Source organism: Suricata suricatta, chromosome 3 (assembly GCF_006229205.1).
Source record: "Suricata suricatta isolate VVHF042 chromosome 3, meerkat_22Aug2017_6uvM2_HiC, whole genome shotgun sequence".
Lineage (NCBI taxonomy): Eukaryota > Metazoa > Chordata > Mammalia > Carnivora > Herpestidae > Suricata > Suricata suricatta.
Genome location: NC_043702.1, coordinates 22,843,013 through 22,870,058, shown reverse-complemented (window position 1 = coordinate 22,870,058; position 27,046 = coordinate 22,843,013). Strand labels below are relative to the sequence as shown.

Here is a 27,046-nt window from a genome sequence, read left to right as displayed (position 1 = left end):
CTCTTTAGGTCTCCCTAAAATTCAGCTTCATCCCAGGGTAGGTAGACACATGACTGTTCATACACTGAAAAAAACAGTGAACAGGAAGAAAATTCATAGATGATGCCAGCAGAAATCCACACACAGCCAAGGTTATGAACACACGGCCATCCACGTTTCCTTAAATTGCAGTAAAACACAAAATCAGTAACCTTAAATTATTTTCTTTCCTCCAAAAGGGAAAAAAATATGAAATACCAATTTTATAAGTGGTTAGTATAGGGAATGGTAAGGGAGTCTCAAAAACATGCTTTACCTTTGAATAAATTGTATGTTCACAATGTACCAAAGCATGCGGGGGAGGGGAGGAGACAACATTCTATTTAAAATATTTCATGTCTCTGTTTTGGTGCCCCCTCTTAGATTTAAAGAAATAGTCTGAACATTTCTCCAAAAATAATGATAAGAGGAACTAGTAAAAGAGAGCTGAGTTAAAATCCTTTTTGCCTAGCTCTAGCTTTGTTAGTGCTTAGAAGTTGTTTAAATAAGCAAATGATACATGAGAAGAGGAGTCAAGAGCAGTGTTGGGGCCAGATGTGCTTCTTTGTCCTTAGGTCTCTGATCTTGCTAGTTGTCACAGCATTCTGCATTAAAAACATGGTTTCAGCCTCCTATTTAAAGATTTTTTTTTTTTAGAGCAGTTATCAAGTTACTGCTTAACAGAATCAGTATTCATAAATGGCTACCATTTAATCCAGCCATGGGCAGGCCTGTCCTCCCTCAACACAAGTAGCAATTTCTGTATCCAGGTATGTCTCCCCCCCCCCCCCCCCCCGCCCACCGCCAGATGAGTTAAATTGATCTCATTTTGTTCCTACCCTCTAATGCTGTTGGACTGCACAGAAAATAACAGAGCACCTTTTTAAAAGTGAAATAAAAATTTGCACATGAAAAATGGTAACATATGGATGGATTAAAAGAAGAGAGTTTTCATTTGTTTGTTTTTACTAAGGGATTAAGATTCATTTCTGACAAAGGCTTAGAAATAGCTGAATGTTTTCAAGACAGAAAACTGTGCAGGACGTGGTGACTTTTGCTTGGATGTTAGGTTACATTCTAGACCCCAAAAAGTGTAAAAAATAGGCTTTGTTGTTTGTTTATCTGTAGTCTAATGTACAGGTTACAAAGAAGTTCCCTTTTCCTTGCACCAGAAGTGGTAAATATTATTATTATTGTTCAAAAAATACTAGAATAAATAGCCCTACTTCCATAACCTTATGGGGTTCAAGTTACCATATTCAGGTCAAATTAGTAATTGCTCTGAGATTTTGAGAGCAAAAAAACCTATAGCAAGAGTTTCATGATCTTCTACTCAAGTAGTAAAAGATGATGAACTATGGATAGAACACTGGGTGGTCACAGCTTGAAAAAATCAGTGGGAAAAGAGAAATACCAGAAAAGGGATTTCTGAGTAGGTTTTTTTTAACCCCTACTGCTAGCCTAATTATATTTTTCTGCTGACTGGTTAACACTGATTAAATGCTGATAAAGTGACAATAGTAAGCATACTTTTAGAAACAATTATGCACACTATGCTGCCATCACATTACAACTTTAAAAGAAGACTTCCCAAACAAATTTATGAAAAGCAGAGGTCCTTTCTGGGAACTACTGACTGCCTCATAGCTACTCTTAGACCATATGTTATTTTTATAACTAGATAAAAATACTATTCATTAAAGGTGTTAAAAGTAAGGCTGCCAGGGTGTCTATAAAATGCCAGTCCTCAAAATTATGGAAAACAGTGCTGAAGTTTAGAAAAATAAGATCATAGGACCTCAGATCTATTGTAGATGTCCTCAACCACCTGTAGTTTAAAAGTTTTGCTATATGGTACAGTGTATAACATACCGTATTATAAATTCCATTGGGGAAGTAAACATAGAACCCACAACAACTCATCCAAGGATTATTACTGAAAATAACAATGTGTTTGTGTTCCATGATTTCTAGAGGGAAAAAAAAAAAACCAGTCTGCATTTTGAAACAAATTTTTCTTTGAAGAGTAAAATTACTTATACCACTTTAAACTGTGGAAGTTCTACACCCAGAAAACTCCACAAACTTTCCTGCCTTCAATCATAATCCTGAACATTAGTGGCAAATTAGAATATCTTAGGTGAATCTATATGAATCAAGTGATTTTGTTCCAAAGCATGATATACCTTATATTTATGCATGGCAGAAATGAACTGCTCTTAAATTCCCACAAAATAAACAAACCAAGTTATCAAGAACAATATCCTCTGTCCCTTCTCTCTTCTGTTTCTTCCTTATTGTAATTAGGCAGAGTAAATGACACTGCATCCACAAAATAAGAATTAAGGACAGTAATAATATTAAACAAAAAAGTATGTCGACATCTGCGGGAAGGTGGGATTGTAAGTGCAGTATTTCTTCATGTGCAGTTTGTTACTTCATAGGGGTCCCCTTTGGAATGAAAAGGCCTAATGGAATGTGTGCTCCCCTCGAACAATGTGTGATGAAAACTCGTAACGGTCCTGGCTTCTGTAGCCACAGATGTTGCATTCCAGTGGGTCCCGGTAGCCATGGCAACCCATGTGAATGGTGTACATGACATGGTCTAGGAAAAGGACTCGGCAGTGCTCACACTTGAAGGCCCTAATCTGTTCTCCTTCTCCATTGAAGACTTTGTAGATGTCCTTCAGAGAGCCCTTAGGAGCCTTGGTGGCGTCCAAAGCCTTGACATCCTCCTTCATGTAAGCTGGGCTTTGTTTCCTCTTGGGATTTAAGGCAGGGTTTCCTTGGTAGGACTGGTGGTCATCATGGCTGCATTCTGAGTCTGTAGAATCCAGGCAGCTATTGCTGGGAGAGGCCTCTCTTTCCTGGGGTCGACTCTTTGGTCTGGTGAGAGGGAGAGGACCATCCATGTTGTTTTCATGACTATCGGAGGTTTCCCTGCTAATGGGTCTTTCTATCCTATTTGGATGATAGACCTGAGAATAAGCTGAGCTTATAACCGGGGCCACCTCAGCGATTGTGCTTGGCGGGTGCTGCATCAGTGGGTGAAGGGTCTCAGCTCCAAGGTAGGTGATTGCATTGTTGATGGCTTGGTCCATCATATGAGACTGCATTAGCTCAGCCTCCTTCTCATATGTTAAGTTCATATCAAAGTGAATGTCTGGGTAGCTGAATCGCATGAGCTTTTCCCCTGAAAGGGGGAGGGCAAGAAAAGTAAAAAACAAAAACAAAAAAAATAAAATACAACAAAATTAGTGACTGGATTAAAACATAAATGTGCAAAGTTAATAGTCTCCATTTTCTATAATATGATAATCCTATTCTTTAGATCAAGCATTTGGGCTCTTTAATTCTGCTGAGACTCAAACACTCTCAACCTGCAAAAAGGATTAGTAATAAGAATTTCACAAGCCATCTGCACTTGTTTTAATGCTATCATGAAAATGCATCTAGCCGGAAAGGTATGATTGAGTGTGTTATCTTATTTTCATTCTCAATTAGAATTTCCACTTGTCTAGAGCTCAGCAACTATAGGCAAAAGAAGAAATACCAGGTGAAAATAAGTCAGACACTATACTTGTTTTGCATATTTTAGATATCAGTGACCAAGCCACAAAGATCACAAAAGTGAGAGTGATCTGATTAGGACAGCTGTCCCTTCATTGTTATATAGGGTTAATTTGGTTGACTTAACTGCTATATTAGAAAAAAAATTATAGAGCCAGCATTTCTCACCCTAGAGAATTCAAAGATGACACCATTAAAATACTGTTAAAAGTTGTATTGTTTGATAAATTGAATGGAATTTAGGACTTTTTAAAATAAGCAGTTTATTTATAAACTTGGAAGATAATATGTTTGTTGTTTTGTTTCTTGAAATGGAGAATTTATCATTTTTATACCACCCCTTCCTTATTTAGACATATGGACAATTGTGCTATGTACATCCATTGTTAGTTTTCCATACTTTATCTTGACTGAAGGAGTTTTGTAGCTTTCCCTTTAATATTTACCTTAACAAATTAATATTTCACTTCAACACAGTATCTAAAGATTAACCATAAAATAGCCTTGTGCATAAAGCAGAAGTAATTTTAATTTTCCTCCACTAAATATTGCTAGCTTTGGACAGTGTAATCTTTTTAAAATTCTGCACCTAAAACAATGTGGTCTCCTACTAATTGCCTGGTTACTTTGATAGGTAGATCTTATAGAAAAAGGCTTCTTAAAAATATATGTGGACTTCTTATAAATGTTTAGTATGTTGTTACAGATGGATGCCTAATTTGTAATGTTGATAAAAAAGTTTATCTACAGAACTGCATTCTGGAAAAGCACTTTTGGATAGCTAGTATTGTTTCAGGTTTGAAAAGAGGTCTTCAAAGTAGATCAGGGTTATAATTGGAGTAACAAAAATGGAAGAAAAAAATGATGAGACCTTATTTCATGGCATCCAGTTTAAGATACTGCAATGTTAAGAGTTAAAAAGTTAAGCCAGACAAACCTAATCTATATTCTCAAAGAAGTTACAGTTTAGAGGCAGTGACAGCGATTTAGGGATCAGATAGAATACAGTGTGCTATGTGCTATATGAGGTCAAATTAAAGGAATACATATTTTATATTAAGGGAGTAAATGAAGACTTCTTGAAGAAGGTGGCATCAGAGATAAGAATGTGATGACAAATATTAGCCAAGTAAAGGAATGTGGGGGTGGAGCAGCTGGTAGGAAGGCTCAGAGGCAAGAGGGCAGGACTTATTCAAGGGATTACTTAAATTTCAGTATATAGCTGGCAGTGGAAATAAATAAGAAAGATAGAGAAGATAATAACAGGGCTTATTCAACAGCTAAGGAATTTGAATTTCATGCTGAGAGCAATACAGATTAATAGGGTTAAACAGGGAAGTGACTTGATTAGATATTTATAAAAATGGTTTAGGAAGTTATTGCTCTAAAGATCATGGTGGCCTGAATTAGTATAGTGGCAGTGGAAATGAAGAAAACTTGATGAAATGGAGAGAAATTTAGAATATACAGTTTCTAGGGTTTGGTGATTATCTAGACTTAGATAATAAAAATGAGGAAGAAGTTAAGCATGTAGCCTAAGTTTCTGACCTGGGAAACAGTGGATGGGAGATAGAAAAGATGACAAATTCAAGTTGGGAAAACTATGAGTAATAGTTATGGTCCAGTAAATTTGAGTACAGTCTCAAATTTAGGAGAGAGACCTGGGCTTGACATGTAGATATATAAGTCATCAGTTGATAGGAAGTAACTTCTGAAGCCAAGAAAATATAAGATATAACCCAAGCATAGGTAAAGTGTGAAGAAGAGAAGGTCAAAAATAGATCTTGGGAGAACACCAAGATTTTTATGCCTGCCTACCAACCACGGCAAGTTGGATTCCTGCACAGGGCCCCATGTTGACAAAGTCCCTTGCTCCTCATGGAATGAGGAATGTGCAGAGCCAAGGGAATATGCCTACCTGGAGTGTACTCCCTAGACCTTCCCTGGATACCCAGGATCCCAGAATTCCTCTCCCAAATGGCACCGAGTTTGTACCAAGGGTTTGCATAGTCCTCTTCATAAAGTCTATCCTCCTGAGTACCAATAATATTGCTGGTTTGCACACACTTAGGTCTGAGGAGAGGCTTACGCACTGCTCTTTATATGCTGTGTGTGGGGTGCAATGTGAAAAGAAGCTGAATGTAAAGGCTGAAGTGTCCCCACACATGTGCATGAGGCCTCTTTTGATACTAGACAGAAACAGAAGTGGGTCTGAGAGAGGGCTGGCACCATGTCAGGCGGTGGTTCTGCTCATGCTGTCAAGGTCTGGTGTGGAACTCTAAGGGATTTGAGGATTCTTTATTTATCTGAACTCAGCCTCCCAAGTTAGGAGGGTAAAACAATAGTTGTTCAGCTTAGGGGCATCTGGGTCTCTCAGTCAGTTAAGCATCTGACTCTTGGTTTCAGCTCAGGTCATGATCTTATGATTTGTGATTTCAAGCCCTGCATAGGCTCTGCGCTGTCAGCACGGAGCCTGCTTGGGATTCTCTCTCTCTCCATTTCTCTCTTTCCCTTACCCCTTACCCCTCACCTCAAATAAACTTAGAAAATAGTTTTTCAGCTTGATTTAAAATATTAAAATATTTAGGCATATGAATGGAGGCCTTCAGTAGTGCTTTTGCCCTATCTGCATATCTGTTAAGGGTAGATTCATAAGGAAGATGGAGAAAGATCAGAGAAGCTAGAAGAAATGCAAGAGATCAATGTCAGGGATATCAAGCAGAGAAGTGTTTCAAAAGCAATTATTCAAGAGTGGGTAAATGCTTTCTCTGAATTATATAAGATAGTCTAAAAAGGGTCTACTGCACTTGACACTATGGAAGCTGGTGGTGACGTCGATGAGAATCATTTCAGTGGGATGAGGAATTATTTCACGGGGAAGAAAACCAGGCTGCACATGGGGAATGAGTAGAAAGAAAGAAATTATGGAAAGCAAGCATAGAGAACTCTTTCAACCACTCCAGTTTTGAAGAGGAGAAAGTAGGTAGTAGCAAGAAGGAGACTTGGTTTTGAGGGAAATTTTTTTTAATGATGAGAGTTTATCACATTAAATACTAAAAGGAAAATGCCAATAGAGGGGAGAGATTGAAAATATAAGTGAGAAAAAGGAATAATAAAACATAAGGTATCTGGGGGTCTGTGATAGAAGGATTGCGGAGTACAAGAGCAGGAATTAACCTTAATTAAAAAGAGGGATGCTTCTTTCATTGAAACAAGGAGGAAAAAAAGAAAGTATTCGTATAAATGCACTTGATACTTATATGATTAGTGATATTATATTAAAATAATTTCAAATGACCTTATTCCCTGTAAATTGAGATATAAAGTGAGATGCCATGTTTGTGGAGAATAAAGAAACACTGGAATGGCTTTTTGAGGGATGGGATCAAAGTAGGACTGCTACATATATGGATTGAACAACTGATATTTGAGATCACGTATTCACTGATTTATAAGGCACCAATTTTGTAAGGGTGTGGGATTTTCTCCAAAAGTACTAGCAGCCCTGTAGATATTGGACTGATGCTTCTCTGCTTTCAACAGAGTGGAGTTTCCTAGTGGGGATAGAAAGACAACAAAGTAAGAGAGTCAAGAATATTGGTAAGAGAGTAGTAAAAATTATTAACCATGGAATCTAAGTTGGACAAGAAAAGGAGAAGAGAACACAAAAAGATATACAGAAAGTTCAGGGATCATTGGTCTGCAGGGCTTGATAAGGTCAAAGAATACTATTTAACTGAGAGACATGGTAAAAAGGAATTTATAGTGAGTGTGGAATGATGAAATTTTCATTTCAAAAACCATCACAGTGACAGTACTTTTTATATATTACTAGAAAGTATAATCCAAATAAAGAAAAAAATACCATTCAATTCCTAATAAAAATCTAATGTTATTATTTTAAAATCAAAATGTAATTGGGAAAAAATCCATCCCCTTTTCCTAAGGAATAATATCAAATCAAATTGAGCATCTCTAAGTCATAGGAAACATTGAAAATGTTACAAAGAACAAAACTAAATAGATCCAGAAGACATAAAAAACAGTTATTTGTATAAAGGAAGAAAGACAGAAAGAAAAGTTACTTAGGCCCAAGGCAGGCCTTTCAATATTCTTGCAGGGGCTTTAAATTGACCTAGTATCAACTGTGATCCCTCAGGGGCGTCCTCTAGTCTTTTTTTCCCAAAGAGCTCTGTCAATAAATCTCTCCAGCTTGTCTTAAAATGATATTTTGTGATTTGTTAGTTCCTCAATTTCAGATTGAAAAGATATCTTCTCCAAGTGATTGATTATTGGAGTAAAAGAATTTCATTAACCTTCCCTCCCTGAAATAACCAAAGAGATTTTCTCCCAGTCATCACTCAACCCATATCAGGATGTTCCACAATACTCCTTGACAACAGAATATGAGAATCTGTTTGAATATTTTTCTCTTCTAATTTTTACCCTTATAAATCCTGTAAGAATAGATGTATTACACATATAATTAATGGCAATTCTTTATATAGAATCATTGTTTTTATACATTCTTTTTAAATTTTATTTATTTTGAGAGAGAAAAAGTGAGAGAGAGGGACAGAGAGAGAGAATGCAAGGAGGGGAGGGGCGGAGGGGGAGAGGGAGAAAGAGAATCATAAGCAAGCTCTGTGCTGTCAGTACAGAGCCCTACACAAGGCTCAATCCCATGAACTGTGAGATCCTGACCTTAGGCAAAATCAAGAGTCAGACGCTTAACAGCAATGGAGCTACTCAGGCACTCCACTATCTTTATACATTCTTAAAAAATTTAGATGCTTTTTCATCCTCAGAGATGCTTTATGATTTATAGTTTATAGAACTATGAATGTACTCTAAAGACTGTCTAAGGGCTTGGAAATGAAAAAGAAAAGTCTAAATACATTATATTTAATCTTTTTGTTTCAAAATCATGGGCCAGATGAAAACAAAGATCCATATATGAAAGACAGATGCAAATATGCAAGACTTGAATGTAGGTTGCCTCATTATTTTTCTAATGCAGAATTTTGGGGGGAAAGATTTAATTCTAGATCAAATAGTACAAGCATTACTATCATGTAAAGAAAATAGCTTAAAGACCTGGTACTAATGCAAATTGGAAAACATTACAAAACTGGCTTATAGATGACACCATTCTCCTTAAGTATTTTTATTTTGTAAATAAGTGGACTTTTTACATTGTAATGTACTTTAGCTATGACTTAATTTGGAGAAGCAACTACTATTAGTCTTTCTTTTACTTCCTAGGCCCATATATCTAAGGGTGTGTGTGTGTGTGTGTGTGTGTGTGTGTGTGAGAGAGAGAGAGAGAGAGAGAGAGAGAGACAGACAGACAGAGATGGAGAGAGAGACAGAGATGGGGATACGCATGGAACAGCATAAAGCAGAAATGAATAATGGACAAAAGAGATTGGTATTTACCTCTTGAACTGAAATATACCATCTGTAGTTCCAATACATGGGAACACACGTCTGCCCATTAAAACCACCTTTGAGGTAAAATCATTTGTAATGCTTACCCACAAACTTTTGTGGAGTGGAGCTTTTACGTTTTCCCATATTCCCTGTGAGCTTCTCTATGACAGCAGGTCTCTCAAAAGGCACCAGAGAAATATTGTTGTCCATAATAGGCTCTTGTTCCTTACAATCTTCCATAGGAGGTACTATGTAAAACCATACAAAAAATGCAATCTGATAATTTCTTCAACATTTTAAAAGATACAAAGCTAGATTTGCCGGCTCAATATGTGTTAGATAAACATAAGCTAGTAAGCTTGGATAAAAGCAAGTAGAAAGAATAACCTTTAGTGTTAGTGTACACTCTTTAACTTTACACACACACACACACACACACACACACACACAGGGGGGAGGGGATTTGTTTTTATTCATGTTGCTCTCAGATCAATGACATAAACTGTTGGCCACTACTGGGGTGAACATGTTCATCTTGTTTCTCATCTTACTCCTCTGAAAGTGTTTTTAACATTGATTAAAATCGATACTACTTCAAGACTGCACTATTCTCAAGGCTTTTGGAGTTTATTTTTTTTAAAACAAATTAAGTCAACTTGTTTTGCAGGAAAGCTTAAACAGACACACAGAATAACAGCACAATATTTAACCAGGTTTTTTTTCCACTCATGGATTTTCCTGTAGCAGATTTTCTATTGATGAGACGAGTGAGCTCTTAGACCTACTGGCAGTAGATACATACGTGCCCAAAGCAGCCTTCGTGAAGGAGTTCCAATTCTGAACATGTCTACACATAGTAAACTGTGGCAGCTTTATGACTCTAATTTATTTTAAAAAGAGCTCTTCAGCAGGATAAGACATTCCATTTCCAAACTGGCATATTTTCTCACTAAACTGCTCTAATTAATCTGATATAAACTCTCCAAAGCTGCTCCCTCTTCATGCCATTTGTCTAAGTTGCTATGAGCTAATAGAGTAGCTCACAGATATTGACATTAGATACTGACGTTCATAGTATAGTAAAAGGACTTAACAAAAGTTTTTGCATAGAAATACCATCAAAGGATGTTTAAGGATACAGTAACTCTGAGACAGATGATTGAAGCCAAAGTTCACAGGAAAGACTGTAACTTATTCTTGATTACCATTGCTTTCTCTAATTGTACCTGTGCCAGGGCCATCTGGAAGCTAGAGGTTTCCTATCTTAGAATATATTTACTTGTTTAGCATACACTGTAAAAGAATTTATTCTGCTCCTTTCATTTGTAAAGAATAGTTCCACTGTGTCACAATACATTCTCATTTATAAGGGCAGACACTAAAGTAAAATGAGAAAGCAAGAGATGAAAGTTAAGAAAATCCAGTGAACAATTCAGGTGACCTACTTAATAACCAAAACAGGTCGCTGATCTTGAAGAAATGAAAAATGGCAACAGAAAAATGTTTTCCTAATTCGGACATGTTTAAAGAAATCTATATCCAATCTACATTTTTGGGCTACCCTAGTATATTCTAGTGGATGGACCAGAAAAATTTAATCTTCAACTCATAAGATATGGGTACAATTGGCAAGGGATTCTGCAAATACTGGATGTTAACTTGAAAGGAGATTATGAGATTCAGGAAGAAGGAAACACTCTGGTCATTTTCTATACTATATAATCTATGATGTTACCAAGTGGAAAAAATATATAAACCAAGATGTTACATAAACCATTATGTCCTCTTTCACCAACAACTAAAATAAAAACAAATACTTAAAAAGGAAAGCAAAGAAAGGCTGACTAAAAAATTCAAACAAGGGTGGCCACAGGATGGAATGGCAGTGAAGAATGGATGTGGTTGGAACTAGTGATTAGATACAGATTATTGTCAAAGTCTTAATTTTTGTTTTGGGTGGTCGATTCATAGGTGCTTACTACATTATTTAACGTAACTCTCAAGCTAAAAAACAGGCTATGTATGGACTGAAGATGAAAATATGTCACAACCCGGGATCTAAATTGAAAGAAGGAAAGAAACAAAAAAGGTCTGTTGTTGTAAATTTTGTTAAAAACCGGCAAAACTGGTTAACTGGGTTTGCCCCCAAATTGAATATATTAATTAGTTTTGAAATGAGTAGTCTAAAACTTGGCAGTTTTGCTCTAAGTCTAACCTTGAATTTTCATATTTGCACACATTTAACACTCAAAACGAAACCTGGGTGTGCGAGCTGTCCCACACCACATCCACCTCAATTCAGATGATTTGTCCCAAGTTCAATGAAGCTCATGTGAACTGAAAACAATGACTTTGTCAGAGCTCTGGTCTTACTTCTATTTTACATCAGCCCTTCGCATATCAAATATTGAACCTATTTCTATCATATCAGCAATAATAATAATATCTGACATATACTATGTGCTAAGTACGGTTTTAAGACTGCATTAAATACTTTATTTAATCTTTTCGGTAACCCCCTTGAGATCAGTCCCATCTCCATTTTGCAAATTGGGAAACAAAAACCCAGAGATACATTGGTGTTTGTGTCTAGTTTGTAGGGAATATGTGAGCTAAACCTATGTGGCCTGGCTCTAGAGCCTGGGCCCTTAGCCAGTATGCTATACTATTTTTTTTGTCGAGACAATTAGAGTGTTGACTTTTTATAAACAAGTTTGACATATTTTTAAGGTCTGCCATTGGGAAAAGATTTACATTTTCTCAATTACATAACCAATCTTATTTTTTTTTCTTTCATGGGTCTGGGTGCAATGTTTGGGCTTGAAACACAAAACAAGTTCTTAAGTTAACTCAATAATGCATCAATCACATAGTGAGAGATTTATCTAGGCTAAGAAAATACCAATAAGCTAATCTTACTTGTTAGAACAAACTTCATAACCAGATATCTTCCTTGACCTTATTTTTGAAGTTGTAACCAAGATAAAAATGTTTATAATTGCACTATTTCATTATCTCATCACTTTTGTAAAACTTAAAGACAGAAGCATCTAAGAGTGTTCCCAACATAACTATGTTTACCAAACAATCCACTCAAATTCAAAATCCATAAAGACAGAGGCTGAGGGACCTAGATTAAGTCACATGTCCAGTCCCTGGCCAAGAAAGGGTAGGGAAGCCAGGCTTATAGTCCTGACATGGCTATATATAATAGGAGACCGTTCTCTAAAGGAAAGTGGAAGTTTTGTTATCAAAAGAAGGAGGAAGCTATGTAGGGCAGGGAGACATAATGGATGTCTTGTATATTGTTACAGACTTTCTCCATGTTGCCAAATATTTTTAAAAAATCAGTTTATCTTATTTTCTTGACAATATCTGATGGTGCCAATACCTGCTTGCTTTGGCTTCTGTGAAATCACTTCGCATTTTCCCATTCTCTGCTCCTATTCATCTTCATGGTTCTTTCTGTCTTTCTTTCTTTCTTTCTTTCTTTCTTTCTTTCTTTCTTTCTTTTTCTTCTTCTCTTTTTTTTTTTCTTTTTCCTTCTTGGTGTTTTCTTGGCCATCTAAATGTCTCACTCTATAGTTACCCACAGAACTTTAGAAAACGTATTACCTTAGGTTACAACTTATATGATAATGACTCCCAAATAGTTATTTCCTACCCAGACTTCTCTTGAGAATTTGAGATCTATATATTCAACTTCCTCCTAGACAGTTTCACTTGGCAGTCACTCACAGGTGCCTAAAAGATAATATGTTCAAAAACTGAAATCTCCATTTCTCATCCCATATTTTCTCCTATTTTTCCAATTTTCATCTTCTTGGAGGGCACCACTATCTACCAGGTCATCCACGCTAAATAACTATGGCAAATACTAGATTTCTTCCTTTCCCTCGGTCTCCTTTCCCTTCTCTCTATCACCTCCTCCTAATATAAACACATGGGTGTACTGTGTATTTTAGATTCTACATGTATAGTTGCTCTCAATTTCTAACTGTTTATTCCAGGCTACTACGCCCTACTTGACCAATCAGGAGATTGTTGCAATGGTCTATACTTGTTTCTCTCTTGACTCATTTATCTCCTATATCTCTAGCAATAAAATGTGAAAACACACTAATATGTTTTAGGATAAAATACAAAAGTCCTTGCTTAGTACAATTAAGTCCTTGATAATCTGTTCGCAGACTATTTCTCTGGCTTATCACCTTTCAATTTCTTTTGCCCATATAAAGTGGGCTCTACTTATACAGTTACTTTTTGGTCCTTAACTCATCATGATCTTTTAGGCTTCTAGATCTTTGCACATGCCATTCTGTCTGCACAAAAAACTCCTTTCACAGCTGGTTGTGTTGCCTTTCAAATCTCCACTCAAACACAACCTTCCCCAGAAACTCCTCTTGGACATCTTGTCTAGTTTAGACATCTACCCTAAATGCCCCTGTAAAGCTTGTCAGACTATTGTGTTGGCTTACTGGTCAATTACTTCCAGTACTTGGAAATAACCATAGGGAAGCGATTGCATTTTATTTGTGTCTCTAGTACCTTTTATGATGTAAGACAAATACAATATTCAAGGTGGGGTTTTTTTGTTTTTGTTTTTGTTTTTTTACTGAATGACTTCACGGAGGAAATAATGCTACCCAATGGAAACAAGTTGAAGGAACTTACTCTAGTAAGTTTACAGGTTCTCAATTATGTCCCCAAACTTATAAGAAAGAGTTTCCCTTTCTCAAATAATTCAAAGCATAAACTTAATAATACATGTTCTTACTTTAAAGCTAGCTATCTTTTGATTCATGCTTTAATTTTTGTCTTCTGGCAAGGGGGCAAAAGCTAATTACATACTTCGCAATTTAAAGCTTTTTCTTCAAGGTAAAGAGACTTGAAAAATGAGCATAAAGATAATTTTCAAATAAGATAATCTGCCATACAATTCATTATTATTATCTTCGTTTCCAAAACCACAAGTTGTGAATTTTCTCCTTGTCCCTCAAAGTCAAAAACGTTTTATTCTATCTCCTGCATATGTCTTCAGTGTTTCATCCTGGTCCCTTTCGTGCTCCGGTCTTCTCCTCTATTCCTTGGCATTCTTTCTTCTAGTCTCTCCTCAGACCTCAGTCAGGCATCTCTCCTGTATTCTATACTGGTGGCATTTTTCTTTACAAGACACAAATCGGATTACTCCAGTGGAATTCAAACACTGTGTTAGCATAAAGGACTTCATTTTTGCATTGCAACCAATTATGTCCAATTCATTTCCTACCACCTCTTTAACTCCAACTATGTTCGTGTCCAGGAACCTGCGAATGTTCTTTTATACGTCCAAGTGTTCGCCTGTGGCAAGTGCTCTGCCTGAAATGTATGTTCTCTGTGACCTAATATGTGTGATTTTTCTCAACCTCATGTACAAATCAAACACTGCACATAAGAGAATTTCTTTGGTTTCTCTAGACAGAGTTAGGTCAAGTCTACATTTGTGCTCCTACAGAAGTGTGTATATGTATATTATGTATATTAGAGCATTTATTTTATTTATCTTTCTCAAAAGTACATATTTCCTACCAGACTATAAATGTATGAAATAAATTGTGTCCATGTATCTTTATGTCCCCAGAATATTTCATAAAAACTGGCACATAGCAAGTCTTGAGCAAATATTCACTGAATGAAGTGAAAGAATGCCTCTTTGACTTCAGACATATACCTCCCTGGAAGAGCCAACATGGGGAAGAACATGTTTTAGGGAGAGGCCAGGAGACATAACTACATCAGATATGAGCAAAAAAATGAATAGCAATTAATTTAAGAGAGCTAATGGCAGCCACAGTGATGGTAAGGCCCATCCCTACCACTAAAGAAAAAATTAAAAACGGCAGACAATATAGGCAGGATAGTAGGAGAGAGAAGGGGATAAATATGAATTTCACTGTGGCTCTCTTTCAAAAGAGACACATGCCAAACTATTTATATGAGACAAGGTTAATGATGAACTCTACAAGTATTCTGTCTGTATATTGTTCCTCTTATGGTAAGTTTCTACCCCACCTCCTCCATTCTGCATTAAAAATATTAACAAAAGGAAAAGGAGATTAAGGATAATCTCAAATTATTATTACAACATACCTAGAGGTATAGTATGAAATGGTATTTATATAACTTTAATGTTTAAAACTGTATCCAACATGGAAGAACTAGTATTTGGGTCTGTAAACGATATCAAAACCTATCTCCTTCTCCCACGCTCACCATACACTTGTCCTTGGCTTTGCCTCCTGCTCTACTCATTACCTGAGTGTCTTTTCCACTTTCCTCATTCAGTTCCAGTTTTAGAGCAACCTATAAAAGCCTTTTGAGTCAAGAGCTAAACAATGTGAGAAAGGGAGGTTGATGCTATAGCTCTTTAAATGTCTCCTCCCCTCCCCAAATACACCTGCTTGAATTTTGTCAGGGCTTATTCTATAATTGGTTAATTTGCCAACATACAGTTAAATGCTGACTCTTTATGTACACTTTACCTTCCTATAACAACAAATGTGTTTTAGAAGAGACTGTATTTCTAATTCAGATATGTGTACAACAGAGTTTCATAAATAACTCAATGAAAAAGAAATTAATATAATTAATAATCCAATCAAATGTCAAAATTGCAATGAGAGAACATTATATGGAAAAGCTAGTAGTACAACAAGGCATCTGAAGTTTCTGCATGGCCTCAATCCTCCATCAGTTATCCTGCCTCAAACCACCTCTAAAAATAATTTCAACAGAAACAGTATGCTCAGTAGGCAAACAAAACCTTAAATGCCCATTAATGCTAATAAGTAACATAATTTTATAGGGAATGGAACATTTAATATTTCTTAATACTTAATGCCATGAAATCTAATAGTGAAAAGAATGGTTTGTTGGGTATTTACTGCATATCCAATCACATTTAATTTAATCACAATCAACAATCAATCTCATACTAAGCCTGCCATACAGCCAGGCCAGGTTTACTGGACTCTGAGATTTAGCATTTTAAATTCCATGCTTTGGATCCCATGCTACCTTCATAAGCTCGGGTGATGCAAGTTCGCACTATCAAATTTACTAATACATAAAACAGGTTTTTAAAATTGTTAATAATAATATAAAAATATATGGACTCATTAACAACAGATAGAAATATACAATTCTTTAGATTATATAAACTACCCTCAATAAGAAGAAATGCTTCAACTATTCAGGGTAACAAAATAAATACTTTAAATTTCCAATTCAACAACAAATAATTACTTGCTGTCCAATAAACACAATTCCACAGTATGTACCACATAAAATAACACCAAAAAAGCCCCACAAACAATCCTGAGCAGTCTATAAGTTGCTAAATAGATATTTACATTTTAAAAATGACTATAACATTCCCCAACTGTACTGTTTGATATTGGCTAAATCTTTTTAAAATAAAAGAAATGCAACAAGAGGTTAAGATTTTTATGTGTACTTATATGAATGATGAAATTAATCAGTATAAAAATATAATAGGATAAAATGGATGCTCCAAATCTAAATAATTGAAATTCATAACTTTTCTTTGTGAGGCTGATTTACTAACATTAAGTTTTCAATAACATAATTAATTGATAAAACTTAGACACTACCTTCCTACCTGTTACTGTATATTGCAGAGATGAGGATGTTTTGCTTGGGTTCTGATTTTTGTGGAGGGAAATGATGCCTAGTTTTAGTCTAGATTGCTCCCTATACTAGTAGAGAATAAAATGAGTAGTTCCCAAGATAAATCACAAACCTGATTAGGGAAAGATCATTTATATCACCAATCACTTACCTAAGAGAAATGAAAATACACAACCTACCAACTCTTTGAGGAGCCCTACAGGCTTAGGTAGAACCGTTTCTAACTATTCGGTGCAGCCAATGAAAGAGAAAGAGTAAATGCTCTCTTCCTTTGGGGTACTCAAGGTTGGCTGCCATTACTATGTTAATTCAAACACATGTTATCAGAATTAATTTGGGAGTATCCTAAACACTCAGTATAGGTTGTTTGCCAAGGGTCCCAAAGCTCTACTCGCTTAAAGTGCTTTACAAGATAATCCCATGCAAAGTTAATGTGATTTAAAATTGTTTGAAAAAAGAGTAAGATTTCATCTTCATGCTGAAAGGAAGAGGGACCTCTTTAACCCATAAAGAACTACAGAAGCAGTGAGGGGATATGAAAATGGCGAATGCCATTTCTACCCACCATGGTGACTCATGACCTGCCCAGCAGCCTCCATGCTGACATTCTGGAGATAGTTGTGGCAGCGTTCCTTGTGCTCCTCCAGTGAACTGCGCTGCTTGTAGCTTCGTCCACAGTAGTTGCACTTGTGAGGTTTACCCACTGTGAAGAGAACTCAAGGTTAGCGTGCCAGCAGTCTCATCCAAAGCAAAATTAACCTCTGACTTTTGATAGTGTGGAGGAAGCATTTATATGCTTTTCAGACTCAAATCTCTTCCTCCTCCACACTCTGATTTAGGTGAGAAAAGCTAATAAATTTCTACCAAGACTAAAAGAGAGCAAGAAGATAAGGCAGATCGTACCTTTGGAGATAGGGGAAATACTGAATCAAATTCATGCTCTGACTGTATCCTAGATCATGAGGGGCTGATGATCAGTCTTCAAATTATCTGACTCGTAACACTAACATTTGCCCTTACACAATTCTCTCAGCTTTGACTCATTCAAAAGACAAATCACAAGTGTCCTAGATACATGGTAAGAATTTTTTTAAAAATTTTTTGCGGTGGGGTCGGGGATAAGGGCAGAGAATTTTTACTGAAGAAAATAAAATGCAACAACTCAAATGTCATTGTTTAATGAAAAGATTATTCATGGGCACCAAAGAGACTAAAAATAATTCAAGTGATGAGAAAAAGCACAGATAAAAGAGTTTCTCTTTTCTTTCCACCTTGGTAATAACTATTCATACATGCAAAACGGCAGCAGAGAAGTGTATTCTCCCACATCAGCCTGTTCTTACGTTACCAAGAACTAACCTACTAGGTGCTCTGAGTCAGGATTATTAACAGTAACCACTGAAGTCCCAACATATTTAGTTATACAATGATAGCAGCATTTTCTAACGCATTTCACATTCAGGAAATGAATTAATTCTTAGTAACCAGAGAGCCATATCTCAGTATACCTGGCAAAATATTTCGATGCTCCCATTAAACACACACACACACACACACACACACACACACACACAAATACCCCACAGAACTTTAAAAAATGAATGAAGGAAAACATTTATGGAAAGAGATGTTTTAATGTATCACAAATCACAGGAATATCACAGAGCACATTAATTCTTGGTTTTGAACGAATATAGAAAAAACATAAAACACCAGCTGGTCAGTGCCAAAGCCCTCAGTGGTAAAGCACAGTGAGAATCAGGTCAGTGGCCCTCATTTGACATAGGACCCACTTTGTTTTGCCCAGAGGAAAAACAGACCACTCTTTTTCATAGTCAAAGATAGTAGCCCTAACTCCAGTCACCTTACAAACCCATGCAATGATGCTGGTCACAAGCGGAACTGAAAAACATTAACAAGGCAAGTTGTTCATAGCTGCATAGAAATTTCACTATACCGATAAAAAAAACACACACCAAAATTTTAAGTTGTATTTGAGGTACATATAAAGTCAGTTATTTCATGATCATAATTTTTCAAAATAGTGTTAAATAAAAGCTATCCAAGGCAGGATTAGTCATTTCTAGAAATATGAGGCAAACTAAGTTCTATTTTTCAGAACCAAGAATTTCTATACATTGAACCAAGGTATCTCTGTATATTGTGAAGAATCTTTGTCACTGTGTGGGAGCATTAAAAATTACAAGAAAGTAATTTTGGTCAAAAGCATTTCATCTAAATAATATATTTACACATAACTGCATTTTAAGATACAGGACTACATACTATACAAAGCTTTTGTTTGCTGTTATGCTTACTTCATTTGGGCTTGCTTAGTGCTGTTTCTCTAGAAATAGGCGAATTTACACTGAAGAAGTCTACCTGTAGCTCACTGTAAACTAGTTTTGTCATCTCTCTCTTCCCCTTCGTCAGTTCTGTTGCATTGTGTCCCATGATACCTATTTTACTATGAACATATCAACCTCATACTTTCCTCCCCTTATTTATATAAGCAAACCTGAGACCCTTTCAACTTAATTTAAACATAGTTCCCTTCCACTACCCTTGGCTCACAACACTTGAGGAACTTTTAACTCACCTGACATGGAAGAAAAGACCATATACTTTCTACTGTTTTCTAAAATAATTTTTTTTTACTAGCCTCATTTTTGAAGTCTATCCTCTATGCTTTACTTCAACTTCTCCCATTTTAATAGCTACTTTAAAACATTGCTCTTACCTCTTCATCCTAATTTGAGCTAATTGTTCTCAACAAGTATAACCTCAATTTCCCGAAATCTTTATCTGTGCTCCACTATTGCAATCCACATACCGGGCAACATATATTGTTGGGCTTTGGTATCCTCTGTTATGTCTCTAAGACATTTACTCTGGAAATGCTCCACCTTATTCCTCTACCTCTCTCATCTAATACATATTGGGAGAAAAAACCCTTCTCTGTATGAACACTGTGATGAGGCTGGAATGTAGAGTGGAGAACAAATTCTCTTGGTGCTTATCCTCCTCGTGCAACTGACAGCCTAGTGAGGAAGGCAGACATTTAACAAATATATAAGCAATGCATTACAGATTATGGTAGATTCTACAGAGCAAAAGAATGGTGTGCTAGCATAATGTGGGGAACCAAAGTTAGTTTGAGAAAGTTGGGCAGGAAGGTCTACCTGAGGTAGGAACACTTCGGCTGATGACTGAAGGAAAAGCAAAAGTGAATCAGATAATGGGGGTGGTGGAGTTGGGTGGAGGAGAGACAGTGTTTCAGAATTTCCGGGAACTGCTGTTGTCCTATTTGTGCTCATGTACTTAGCCCCTTCAAAGTCTAGATCGTGTCCTTACTACTCTTTGGAAGATGATGTTCAAACATTATCAACAATCCTTGCCAGATCTAATGGCTCTACTAGCCCCACAAGACCACCTCCTCCTGTCACTTTTTTGGTATTTCTTAAAAATCAAGTTCACGAAAATACTGTTTACATTTACTCCCTATATATGAGTTTATCTGTATACTTATAAACCATGAGTTAGTATGTATAACATACACATTCACAGAAGAGGAACAGTATTGTGCATTTATTTTGATAAATATTGTTACATTCTCACCATCTGAAACACCTTTCATTCTGATATTACTAAAACATTTTTATAAAGTCATCAGTAACCTCTGAATCACTAAATCCAGTGGACTTTGATTCTAAATTTTCCTAATTTCTTGGCTACTATCTGTATCGAATCTCCTGTTTGAGCTTCTTGGGTTAGATTCTGTTTCCCTTTACCGGCTTCTCAATGACTCGTCCTACCTAGCAAATAGGTATGTAACTTCATATTTTATTCTTGCTATAATTAACAGTCTCCCTCTGTTCCCTCCAGATGAAGCCCTCATTTCAATGAAATGTCCAAATTGTTCCTGGAATAGTTTCCCATGTTTCTAAGCTGCTACTGGTCATTTAACCCTTTTTAGAATGATCTAGAACATCCAAAGATGGTGTTTTCTCTTCTGTGCAATCACAGCACCCTGTCCATACTGTTAATGTATTACTTATAATAACTGAATTCTAATTATCCATATGATATCTATTCATCTCCCTCATCCAAAAAATGAGCTTTGTCGTGAGGAAAGAGACGATATCTTACTCAGTGTTTGAATTAATAGTGCTCGTGATGGTTATTAAACATAAGAGACACTCAATATGTATTTGCTGAGTGATTGCCTTTAAAACTTATACTATCAAATGCCTTTTGAGTATTGCCTCATGCATATTCCTCTGAAATCTAAAATTCAACATATCTAAAATTATCTTCCTCCACAAAATTACTTTATTCTGACTGTTCTTTTGTGCTGCTGTTACCACTGTTTTAATAATTCAGACTCACAACAAGGCAGCCCCTTTTGTTGGATCCTACCTCTCTTCCCATGTCCAAATAATTGCTAAGTTCTATATACTCAACTCCTTCAATGTTTCTCAAGTTTATCCTTCCTTCTCATTCCCACAATCAATATGCAAGTTCCGTTCTTCATTATCACTAGCCTGGGCTGGCACAACAGACTTCAAATCAGCTGTTCTCTTGTGTAATTATTTTAGTCCTCTCCTTAACAACCTCAACTGACTCTTACCATCTATTGAACAAAGTCCAAATCCCTTTACCTGGCATTCAGTACCCTATACTAACTGGTCCCAAAGCATACATCCCATCTTCTACCCCAGGATACAGTCTAAATCACTTTGAACTTTAGCCCTTCAGTCTTACTTCTTTCTGGAATGGCTTCATACAATTTGGGCCTCTTGAAATCCTGTTCATCCTTCTATTCCCAACCTCCTTAATCACATTCCATCTGAAAATGATCTTTCCCCCTAAAGAATCATAACTGTACTGGCCTTCACACCTAGGAAATATTTGGTCATGTATTTGTGGTTTTATATATATATACATATATATATATGTGTGTATATAAATTCATTTTGATCTCCCATGTTAGACTGTGACCCTCTTGAGAAATTATATATTTTTTGTAACTTGCAACAAGTTTAGTACAGTGATTTGTTCATGGAAAGAACACGTAGGGTTTTCATTAGTAACATCATTTCTTAACTCTTTAATATATATTTTTTCTCTCACTGGTTTTCCTTAAATTTCCCTAAATTTCCAATTTTCAAAGCAATGCATCTGTATAAAAAATATAAAAATTCACCAAAAATATTTATAATCATAGAACTTAGAGATAGCTACCTTTTAACATTTTCATCATTTTCTTGTATTTTTTCTGTACATACAAAGACACATTTTGCTATGAAATCATGTCACTATACATTATACTTATACTCTGCTTATTTTACTGAATATCTCCCTATGTTATGAAATAATAGTTTTGTTGCTAAAATGAGGTAACAAATTTTTCCAAGAGTATGTACAGATTTATGATAATGTTGAATTACTTGTTAGCATTCTTAGTTTTATTTAATAATTATTTCTCATTTTACTATCACTGTATATGCTCATACCTGAAAAAATCAAATAGTACTAAAGGGCACTTACTGAAATACAGAGTCTCCTCCACCCCCATCTAATAAAAATCTATTTGACTGTCCTCTCTTTGGAATCTAAGAGTTTGATGTTAGAGCTTCTGGACTGATTCTTTACATGTGTTACCTTTTCCCCCTCATATCGACTATTTTGACTTTACCCTTTTGACTTAAAAAAATCCTCATTTTTTTCTTTGAGTCTTTCTGCTAAATGTTTTCTGCTAATCACGCGTTTTAATTTCTAAGAGCTCTTTCCTGTTTTCTTACTCCTTTTTAAAAAATAGAATTCTGTGTTTTCTTGGGCACAATAACTTCCGCCTCTGAGCATTTTCTCTTTTAAAATTTTCTTCCCTCTTTATATTGTTTTCTCTGAGCTTTTTTCTTTTTATATTGATCTCTGTATTGGAGGACTTTCTTACATGGATGGTGCCTGAATACATATTGTTCTTTCATATTGAATAGTGGGGCACTAAAAAGCTAACTGGAATTTCAGGAAACATAGGTGAGGTTTGTGAACTATTACAAAGTAACCTCTTTATTGTTAGACTCCCTTGTCTTCTCTTTCAATTTCTTTAGGGAAGATATCTCCAATTTCTAATCCCAAGGGTGATATAAACTGGATGTTCACATTTAAAAAGGCAAGAAAAGGGGCCACAAATCTAAATGTTCATTTGTGGCCTTTTACATAAATCCTTATTTTCCCCTTACCCCTTCCTTGTTCAGGAGTTCCAAAGCCTGAACATTTCCAGTTAAACCTCTCCAAGGAATAACATTTATTTTCCTGTAAGGGAGTCAGGAGAAGGATTAGCTGGTTGGCTGTCTGGGTGAGAGTAGTTCTATGGTCTAACAGTTTTATACAAAGATTTTTAAATTCCTTTATATTTGGTCCACAGCTCCATCCCTTACTTTAATATTCCCATTTCTTCCACTTTCCAGGATTCCGTGGTGCCAGTTAGCTTGCTACACATCCCTTATTCTCCTCTACAATCACTAAAAGTTTAATTTTGTCTCTTCCTCTGTCTGCTTTTCTTATTCCTCTTGGCTGCTATTCTATCCTTTCTCATTGTCTTTGATCTTATGAGTTTAAATCCCTATAAATGTCTACTGTGATTTTAGTGGAGTTTTATGAAGGAGAGAGACAGATGTTGCTTTTCATTTCATCGTGTGTAAACAGCAATATACAATATCACTTTTGTTGTTAGTTTGGTATGGCTCTGTAAGGATGCATTATAATTGTCTAATAAAAAAGGGCATGATGTATATTAGGAAAGCTTAGGCATCAAAAAGGTAATCACACATTAATAAGATAGGGAATTCGTGAAAACTTTGTGTAAAATTGCATATCTCCTCCTTTCTACTGTTACTTAAGTATTCTAACACAAAATAACCTTCCTCTTTTCAAAGATATTTTAGCTTAACCATTTGCAATGGATCTCAAAATGAACCGCAGGCTACCCATGTTAGAATTCCCTGTTGTGTTTGTTAAAAGGCAGATTCTTGGATACCATGCTGGGTCTAGACTTTCTGGGGATGCTACGTGAAGATTTGCATGTTTAACAAGCTTCCTAAGTAACTGCTTTCGTACTGAAGTTGGAAAACAGTGGTTTTTATAGGAAAACATAAATCATCATGTTCTCTAGGTTTGGAACCGAGTTATAATTTCTTTTTTTAAGAATATTTTTCTTAACCTTACTATAACTATCTTAATTGTAGTATCAAAGGAGTTGAAATTAACTTTGCTTTATAAGAAATTTTGGTATTAAAAAATTGAAAAATCCTTGGACAAAGCATCATTTTGTTACTGGTAATACAGAAACAAAGTATGGAAATTTACTCTGTATGTTGATTACATACTTTGAGGACAATGATACAGTTTAAACTAAACTTTACATCAATTCTCTTTCGAGAATTGTGTGTCTGAATTCTAAAATTCAAGGGGAGAAAGTTATATTGGTCCATTCCTCCTAAATTGCAAATTGTGCTGCTGTCTTTTAAGAAGACATGATGTTATTTCATATTAGAAAAAACAGCATGGAAGTTAATCATCTCCACTAATAAAAGGTAAATGGTTTGCTAGGGCGTTGGCGGTAGGAGTCTATCTTTCCCAATTTCCACAGCACTGCATTAAGTGATAAAAGGAATATGTTGTCAGAACCCAGCTAGAGCCATTAAATCCTCTTCTTCCTCACCTCCCCAATATCACTTTGAGAACAAATGGAGAAAAGATAAAGAGGGAGGTGGACAGAAAACAGTTGTTTTAGAGTTCTCACTTTCCTGACTTGATGAAGTAGGGCTCAATCTCATGATAACAGATTTTCACTGGGTCTTCTAAGCAACGATCTTCCTCACAAATACATGTTACTCCTGAATTCTAATACATGTAGATTTTTATTCTTAAAAATCAGCTTTATTGAGGTCTAATTTACATAAAATAAAATCCACCCACTTTAAGTATACAATTCAAAGAGTTTAGAAGTATATACAGTTTTATAACCACAAAAATTAAAATACAAAACATGTTCGTCACCCTAAAAATTTCATCTGCCTTCTTTGTGCCAAATCCCCTGGCAACCATTGATCTGCTTTGGTCACTGCAGTTTTGACTTTTTTAGGATTTCATATAAACTGAATCATACTGTATGTAGTCTTTTGTGTATGGTTTCTTCTTTCAGCATAATGATTCTGAGATTCACCCATGGTGTTGCATGTATTGGTAGTTTATTTCATTGTATGAATGTACCACAGTTTGTTTATCCATTCACTAGTTTGGGCTGTTTCTAGCTTATGGCTATTAGGAATAAAGCTCCTACAAACATTTGCAGGCAAGTCTTTGTGCAGATAAATGTTTTCATTTCTCCTTGTCAAATACCTAGAAGAAAGACTGCTGGATCATATGGTAGGTAGCTGATTAACTTTATAAGAAACCATCTCTATATATCCCAAAATGGCTGTATCACTGCATTTCCACTAGCAATATATTAGTTAATTACTACTCCGTATCCATGCCTAAACAGTATTTTCAGGTTTTAATTGTACCTATTCTAATAGGAAGGAATTGATATTTTATGGTGCTTTTAATTTGTGTTGTTCTGTTGTCTAACAAGACCGATCTTTTAATGTGCCTATCTGCCATTCGTATATTTTCTTTGGTGTGCCACTGACACATTTTCTTTAAAGTATCTGTTCAAATCTTTTGCCTACTTTTTATTATTGTGTTGTCTGTGATTTTATTATCATGTTGCAAGAGTTCTTGACATATTCTGGATACCAGTCTTTTATTAGATATTGTATATGGTTTGCAGACATTTTCTCTGAGTATGTGGCTTGCCTTTTATTGGACTTTCTTATGAAAAGTTTTTTGATTGTGATGAAGTATAATTTATCAATATTTTCTTATGCTTTATTTTTAATATTTATTTATTTATTTTGAGAGAGAGAAAGAGAAAGAGAAAGAGAACAAGCAGGTGAGGGGCAGAGTGAGAGGGAGAGATAGAATTCTAAGTAGGCTCCATGCTCAGTCCAAAGCCCAATGCTAGGCTTGATCTTAAGACTGTGAGATTATGACCTGAGCCAAAATGAAATGCCAGATGGACACTTAACTAACTGAGCCACCCAGAAGCCCCTATTTTTTGTTTCATCCAAAAGATCTTTGACTAACCAAATATCACAATAATTTTGTCTTCTGTTTTCTTCTAGAAGTTGCATTTTATCTCTTACAGTTAGATCTATGATTCATTTCAACTTAATTTGTGTATATATGCAAGGTAGAGCCTATGCCATTTAAAAATTTTTAAGTATTTATTTTGAGAGAGGAAAAGTACAGAGGAGGAGCAGAGAGAAAAGGAGAGTGAGAGAATCCCAAGCAGGCTCCATGCCATCAGTCAGAGGCTGATGTGGGGCTCAGACTAATAAAATGTGAGATTGTGACCTGATCCAAAGTCAAAAGCTTAACCACTGAGCCACCCAGATAACCTGCCATTCTTTTTAAAAACCGGTATATCCAATTGTTCCAGCTCCATTTATAAAAATTACTAGCTTTTGTTTCTTAAATTATCTTAGTATCTTTGTTAAAAATCAATTGATCATATATTGTGAATATAATTTTGGATTCTTTGTTCTATTTCATTCATCTCTATGTCTATCCATAAACCATACCAAAAGACTAGATACTTTTAATATAATATTCAAATCAGGTAGTATAAGTCATATACCTTTGCTTTTTCAAAATTATTTTGGCTGTTTTAGATCTTCCGTGTTTCCAAACAAATTTTGGAATCAGCTTGTCAAATTCTCCAAAAAAAGTCTGCTGGGATATTGATTGGGATTGTATTAAACTGATAGTCTTAATTTCAAGAGAGTTAATATTTTAACAGTATTGAGTCATTTAAACCATGATCATACTAAATCTTTCCGTTTCTTTAAGTCTTTCATTTCCCTCAGCAATGTTTGTTTTCCTTGCATAAAATTACATAATTTTATCTCTAAATATTTCATAAATTTATGAATTTTATGTATTTTGGGTAAATGACATTGCTTTCTAAATTTCAGTTTCCAATTTTCCATTGCTAGATAAATTTGATTACCTTATATTAACATTGCTTCTTGCAATCTTAATGAAATCCCTCACTAGTTTGAATTTTAGGGGGATGAGTTCCTTGTGTTTCTTCTGTATAGATGATTATATCATCTAAAACTGAATACAGGTTTACTTATTCCGATGCAATTTGCGTATCTTTACTTATTTCTGTTGCCATACTACATTAACAAGATTCCAGGCACAACGCTGAATAGACTTAGAT

The 27,046-nt window shown here is 35.6% G+C and overlaps 1 protein-coding gene across 8 annotated transcripts in view; it reads right to left on the bottom strand.

Moving 5' to 3' along the window:
- Positions 1 to 841: 841 nt before the first annotated feature.
- The window catches only part of IKZF2 (IKAROS family zinc finger 2), a 147,633-nt gene continuing 121,428 nt past the window's right edge, over positions 842 to 27,046 (bottom strand). For all 8 annotated transcript variants that reach the window (XM_029933905.1, XM_029933907.1, XM_029933902.1 and 5 more), the window contains 3 exons: positions 17,276 to 17,413; positions 9,126 to 9,269; positions 842 to 3,211 (listed from right to left, as the gene is read on the bottom strand). In XM_029933905.1, coding sequence (XP_029789765.1) covers positions 2,487 to 3,211; positions 9,126 to 9,269; positions 17,276 to 17,413 — 1,007 coding nt within the window. In that variant the 3' untranslated portion in view covers positions 842 to 2,486. The remainder of the gene's footprint in view (positions 3,212 to 9,125; positions 9,270 to 17,275; positions 17,414 to 27,046) is intronic.